At 36.7% G+C, this 7327-nt stretch overlaps 1 protein-coding gene across 1 annotated transcript in view; it reads left to right on the top strand.

The window, feature by feature from the left end:
* The first annotated feature begins 989 nt into the window (after nt 1–989).
* CDK15 (cyclin dependent kinase 15) overlaps nt 990–7327 on the top strand; it is a 1846298-nt gene continuing 1839960 nt past the window's right edge. The window contains exon 1 of the mRNA XM_044075109.1: nt 990–1195. Within this exon, the coding sequence (XP_043931044.1) occupies nt 1150–1195 (46 nt within the window). The 5' untranslated portion in view covers nt 990–1149. The remainder of the gene's footprint in view (nt 1196–7327) is intronic.

Here is a 7327-nt window from a genome sequence, read left to right as displayed (position 1 = left end):
CCTTGATTAGATGATACAGGTATATGCATAATAATGTCACCAAATAGGGCCTATAATTTAATGATGTAAACTTAAAAACTGTGGATACAGTACATGTGGGTGGCAAATCAGTCATGCTTGCAATAATATAAACAGGTGAATGATAAGGTTAGACTGATTCTGCACGATAAAATGATGCCTTCAGTGACGAACAACTGAGACATATGCATTGAGCTACACTCGTGTGCTTTTTGATAAGGAATAAAATCAGCCTCTTCCAAATGAAAATGCTCTCTTGTTCTGACTTAAGAGACCTGGATAGTAAAAGTTTAAGCTACTTTTTAATTCACATCAGCCAAAATGAGCATGGATGACAGGTCTTGGTGATATGTGTCTGTTCTCCTTCAAAGAAATGTAATCTAACTACTGTAATAATAGAAAATTGCTTAGTTTGAACTCTATGAAATGCATTTGCATTTGGTTCTAATTAATGAAACAGTGATTGTTTCCATTAATATAATTCAGCTCAGCTGTATGTACAGACTGAGTCAGAGTTTTTAGTTTTATCATTAGAATGTGTGGCATAGATTGGGAAGCTGTACGTACAAGGCAATTACTGTCCCCACCATTAACTGTGAATAAGTACCCATTTGTGTCTAACATTATTCTGCCGAAAAATGTACACAGTTGTATTCATCTCAGCCTTCTGTTATGCACAATCTGTAAGTAGTACAATGTCACTAAAATTATGAGAATGTTATGAGTTTTGTTGGGTTTCAGCTTAGTCTTTAAAGCTAGTGTATTTAGTTCACAGGGCTGACAGGTGAATGAGGCTAGTAAATAGCCAGTTATTTAAATGAATGTTCTGGCAGAGATACTTAACTTAAATCTGAAAAAAAAAAATGGTAGAAAAAAGGCAGAGCCAGCCTCTTTTTTACTGATTGGTTAGTTAGCTCTGAACATATCCTAGTCCGTTCGACAACCTGCATAATGCACTGTCTGCAGCTGTACACACAGATTCTGAGTAAGGCTAATGCAACTCGCTAGGCTAAGATACGTAGAAGTCTGGAGAACTGGCAACACAATCAGTGGAAAGAAGCATCTGACCAGGGGCAGGAAAGGCAGTTTGCTACCCAGTCTAATAGACTGCAGGGATTTTATACTTTCAGCATGCAAAACATCCGACAGGCTGCTTCTGAGGCATTCTGTCGCCTAGGTGAGAGCTTCTCTGTTTTTCATACTAAATACTAATTAGCATAGGGTTGATGGTAATGATCTGAGAGTCTGACATGAGGCTTCACAGAATATTATAAATGTCTACATTTATTGAACTGTCTGCCTGTTTAAATATTCTGCAAGACTTGTATGTGTCTGAGTGAATGTGTCTGTTTCTTTATATCATCCCTTCTCCCTAGCTCTGCACAGTTTCAGAAATGAGGCCTTTAGGGAAGTCACTATTCTATTTTTTCCATCAGCTCTCCTGAAATGAGATTGTGCACTGAGATAATTTGCTTGCCTTACTTCACTGCTTCTAAGACTGTTTATAAGACAATAATACTCCTCACCTCAGTAGTCATGATTTGCTGTAATGTTGTTGCTAGGATGTGGAAACAAATTGTCCAAAAGGCAGCTTATTACTTCTGACTCTTTTTTTTTGGCAGGGGGAATCAGTTGTAGGTAACTAGCAGAGCAAATGAATGCTTTTTGAACAAATATGAAAAGCAGTGTAGCTTTGTGAATGACAATAGAAAAGAATATGTCACACATTTCATACCTGTGACATCTGTCTCTGAACAAAATGCAGTAATAAATATAGCTGGTCTAGCACATGATATTTCTTTGCATTGTCGTATCTGTTTTGATAAAAGCTTTGGGCACTGATTCAATCTTCCTCTTTCGCTTACACTGAAACACTTTTCAAAGAAAATGTAGACCTTTAATAAAGTAATTTCTTCTCGTTGTTTCTGAGGGCTCAATGATTTCTTTCTAACTTCTCATGCTGTATGTCTATTTTTCCTGTCTCCCCGTCTGTCTTCTGCTTTAGAAATCTTTCTTATACTCCCAGATGTTTTCCTAACTGCACCCAGATACATTAACCACACTTTTTTATGCTTCATTACATTAGCAGTCGGCAATAAATTATACAACACTCCAAGAGTCAAAGTGTGCATAGGAGACTGTATCAAATCAGATTGCTGTTTTTATGTCTTAGATTCATTATCAGTCAGAGATGAAGATCAGTCTTAAGTGGTGCACTTCATTACACCATGCCAAACTTGACAAAGATCGTCATGCTTGCTATTAATTACATTAGAGCCATGCTGACAGGAATCACAACACGCTGATGATGCTGATCAATGGCAGCTGCTGTGTGGTTTCTGCCTAATGCTGGATATAGCTAGAACTCAGAATTGTACGATTGTAGATGACAAATTCTTTCTTCACAAATTTGTTGTTCTTTACACAAAGATAGGGATATAATACGAGGCTTGACAGGTGATAAACTACCTCAACTACTGGTTTACTCGATACATTCAATGTTTGGCTAGGCTCCAGATCTTTATAGACCGCTTTTACAATTACATACAGATACATGGTGCAGTTCTGCAGACCTCATCAAGCATAACAACATAGACAGGACAAAGAATGTTCAGAGGAAGGTAAGAAAGATAAAACTGTCTGAGATCAAGATGGAAGAAATTCAGGTTATAATAGGGATGTGAGGATATATTATTTTATTGAAAAGGTGGTGCATGATTGTAAAAAAAAAATCTGACAAGAAAGAAAGTTTAAGAACAGTTACTAAAACAGTGTACTGATAAATGGAACCTTAACTGCAATGTCAGAAATCTAGTTTAAAGTTGTAGGCCTGGGGTTCAGATGAACTGCGTGGAGCATCTGATTGGAGCAAACAACTAGGGTTGGCTCACTCACCTTGGGGAGAGATATATCAAGGGGCCACCACATCAAGAGTGAATCCTGGGGAAGACCAGGGCAACATGCTTCTGAAACTAAGTGGTCTGTCAGTATCATGGAGTAACAGATGGCAAAGTGGATTTCAGTAAGGAAGCATACATTTCTAGCACATGTAAAGGTTAGAATATGTGTGTGGTGCATGCTATTGCCAAAACTCATGGTAATAAGGGTCATTAGGCCTATTGAAATCTTCACCAGTTGCTATACCTGTATATATGATGGCCACTTGGTATCCATCCACCTTCTTCCCACTACCTGAGAATAAGCTGTGATTAAAAAAGGTACTCCATCAGCAAAGGGAAGACGCCATCATGATGTGATTTGTAGTGCTACACTAGAAAGGATGGGTGGAAAGGACTGGTTAACTTGTAGCCTGAATGGCTAAATAATCAGGCTGAGGAGGGAAACAATAGTGACTGAATTCAATAATACACAGAACTATATAAGGCCACCCTTATGAGGACTGGAGTTGCAACATAACATGCAAAGAATGGCAGAGTAAGTGTGCCATGCATTCCCTGTCTACCTCTAAAATCTGTTTCAGTACTTGAAAAATATATGAAACCTTTAACAGAAAATACTTTTCACTAGTATTCAAGAGAAAAAAAAATAAAAAAAGAAATAAAGTAAAGAATAACTATGTAGGAAACTCAAGTGTTTATGCAGGAAACATAGCGAGTATTTTTTTTTTTAATCAAATTTTGCACTGGCAAAACCAGGCAGCCAAATATAGATATGTTTTATGTGTGGGGTAATGCTATGCCAAGAACATTGAACTGTGAGAGTAAGGCTAATTGTATAGTGTTGGTGTATGACTTCTGCTTCAAGGCTGCACAGCTAAGGAGTTAGTATATTTTAGGATGTGGGATGTGGGAGGCAAAGCCCTCTCAGGCAGAGCTGGGGCTTCGTCTTCGGAAAAAACAGATAGCAGTTTTATAACTGTATTCAGATTGACTTGAATTTGGATTAACAATGTGCTATGTATGCCTAAGATATCTGTGTAAATAGCTCTGTGTAATGGGGTGCTATGTCGTGTAAAACTGATATGTAATTGCAGGGTTTATTAGAGCTGTTTGAAAAAAAAAAGTTTGGTAGTTGTGGGTAGAGTAGGTTTAGATAATTTGTGTGACTCATACTATGATTTTTGTTGTGTGATTCTGAAGGTACAAGGTTATTTTTATTTTTTTTTACATTTAATTTAATTGAATCTTAACTTGCTAAGTGACATGGTCCTGAGACCCTTTTCAGACATGAACCAGGATACAATTAACTTAAAATGAAATAGTTATATAACACAGATAAAAAAGATACTTTGATAGAACTGGATGCATTGAAGTGACTTCACATGTAAGCATTAATAGGTGAAACATTAGCTGAAGAGCATGAATATAAACTGCTTGTACAGAGAGTGCTTGCTTTTTGCCAGTCCTGTCACTGAGACAGCAGCATCTCTCTTTCTCTCTCTCTCATTTAGAAAAGCTTCTTGTCTGATGACTTGAGCGACATCTCTCTGAATCTGAAATGCATCCAGGCTTTCTATTAAAAATCGTGTTGATAACACAAATGAGCTCTATTTTGTATTTCTTTCCTTGTGTTTTAGATTTTATTTAGTCTGAATATAACACAAGAAAAGAAATACAAAATATAGCCCACAAAAAAAAAAAAACAGAATTAAGGAAAAAAAAACAACTTTTAAATAAACAGAATAACGTAAAATATTTTTCACATTTCTCATAGTCTGTGCTTATATATAACAAGTGTCAGTGGGTTCTATTCCCACACCAGATTGAACAATTGCTGACACTGCAGTGCAACATAAGGGGTGAGGGGTGTTGCACTTCTGAATGTGTCATCCTTTAGATGAGACATTAAACTGAGGTCCCATTTGCTTGAGCTGGTGGTAGCTCAGACTGATGTAAATGATTCCATGTCCCATATCATAAAAGCTGGGGAGGTTCCTTGATGCTCTGGCCAAATTTCCGCTAGTAGTAACAATACCACCTTATGTTCCCCTTAAAGGAGGCTGCTAGCCTAAAGTGACTAACTCTGGCAACACAGGATAACTAACAAACTACAAGATTGTGTCTACTAGTAAATAGTGATGAGTGCACATTTTTTTCTACTCTTTTTCTGAATATCACTAATTCTGGAAACAGTAAGGCTAAGAACGATACATTATAGTACTTGTTATTAGGTATAACACTTGATGAATCAGGACTTAAGCAAAATGTACACAGGCAAAGTAATAAAAGAGGGCAATATACTTGACTCACTAACTTTAACCCAAATATAGGAGTTAAAATCAACTAACTGAGGGTTATGTAATTAATGCAGTATAGGATGTCTACATCTGTGCTTACTGTTCTAAGAAGAGAAGGGCTTGAAGTTACTGCAGCTATAAAATTAGTCACAATCAGGGCCAGCCTCATGCATAGGCCAGCTAGGCAACTGCCTAGGACACTGTGCTTGGAAGGGCACTCTTCCTGATTTATTTATTTTTAGAGAAGAAAAATATGAAATGTATTTACACTAAAAATAAATAAATAAATAAATAATTTATCGGACCCTACATGAAAAAAATGTGCCTGCCTTGCAGTTTGACAGATGCCCCAGGAGGGAGGTGCTTCATTTGACTTGACCATTCAAGTCAATGAAGCACTGTCACATTAGACTATGTTGCAAGGTTTCAGTGACCTCTCACAATGCTCAAATGATAGGTGAGAAGCCGTTCATGCTGGCTGGAGGAGGCTAGCATCAATATGGTACTTTTTTTCCCTTTTTAATTAAGTTACATAACCTTAACCAACAATGATCACACACTTGGTATCAATCCAAAACCAACAACAAACTACATATCCTTGTTTAAAAATGATAATAATACTAATAAGAAATGTAACATTTTGAAGTGTGACTTTACTGCTTTGCTATTCAGGGAGTTGGAAGGGACATTTTGTGTACAGAACTTTGGACAGGAATGATGTGAGACAGAAACAGTGAAATAAGTAAGTGTACACACACACACACACACACACACACACACACACACACACACACACACACACACACACACACACACACACGTATATATGTTTTTTTATGATGTTGGCACTAATAAGTCCATGTGCCGTGGATTCACTATTTTTGGATTTCAGACTTTTGGGTTCGATATTACAATGTTCGAACTTATATAAGTTCAATAATATAGATCCTACCAGAAGATTCACCTTTGTTTTATTGAAAGTCACTCGGCTTTTTTAATAGATGTCAATCATGTTTTTTTTTCCTAGAAGAAAGCATAATGAATCTACAGATTTTATTTGGGATTGCTAGCACTATTTTGATTGATTTTTAATTTATTTATTGTGATGCAGTGGCAATATTCTCAACATGTATAATTGACACTGTTCATCTTCACCAGGTTAATCCCTGTTCCTAACCTTCCATCTCCTCAATCCTCACCACAGCAAGCACTTCACATTTGTTCCATCTTTCAGGTGCTTGTAGCATCACCCAGTTAGTTTTATGCCTCTGTTTTGTTCTCTGTTTGAATAGCAACTCATTTAAATCTCAAATTTTCCACTTGTATATCTCCTGCCTTGCTAACTCTTTTTTCTTTAATTCTTTTGATGAGTATCTTGCCATGTATATTACCATACTTTTTATTATGTTTTATATTTGATATATATGTTGCCATTCGATTATTACACTTGTGTTGTAATAACATATTTAAGAACATTTTTTCACTGGGACACAACTGAAAAGAGACTACACCCAGTTGGACTTTCCTGGTAAACAAGTGTAAATAAATAATACATAAATAAATTAAAGGAAATTCATTTTTAAGATGACACAATTATACATTTCCCTATTGTTGCTCTTCCTTCTGGACTGAGAGAATGGAAATTCTCCAAGCCCAAGAAAGTAGCTTGTACTTCTTTGTTTCAGTCATTTCAATGTGGTAGTTGAAATTTAAATTTAAATGTGGCAGTAGATGATTAAACTGTGATCTAGTCAGACTTCTAGGAAACCAAAAGGTGTTATATATCATTTGTTAATATATTGGCATAAATTTGTTGGTTGTTAGGAAGTTTGGACTTTTTTGTGATATGTCAAATGACATGGTGTAGTGGTTAAGTGTTGTGACTATAGTGTACAGGGGCCTGGGTTCAAGACCTGAAGGGCTGTTCATTTACTTCTGTGTTGGCTTGGTGGTTAACTACTGTGACTATGGTGTATAGGGTCCTGGGTTTGAGATCTGCATGGCTGTTTATTTTGAACCTATACACCTAAAGAAATCCCAATCCCTCCGAGCTACAAGCTCTAGGGACCTAAACCTTGTCACCACAATAAACAGGACATGTTGTTGGGATAG

This window comes from Protopterus annectens, chromosome 6.part0 (assembly GCF_019279795.1).
Source record: "Protopterus annectens isolate FY-2018-M chromosome 6.part0, PAN1.0, whole genome shotgun sequence".
Taxonomy (NCBI): Eukaryota; Metazoa; Chordata; order Ceratodontiformes; family Protopteridae; genus Protopterus; species Protopterus annectens.
This window is presented reverse-complemented; position numbering and strand designations above follow the sequence as displayed.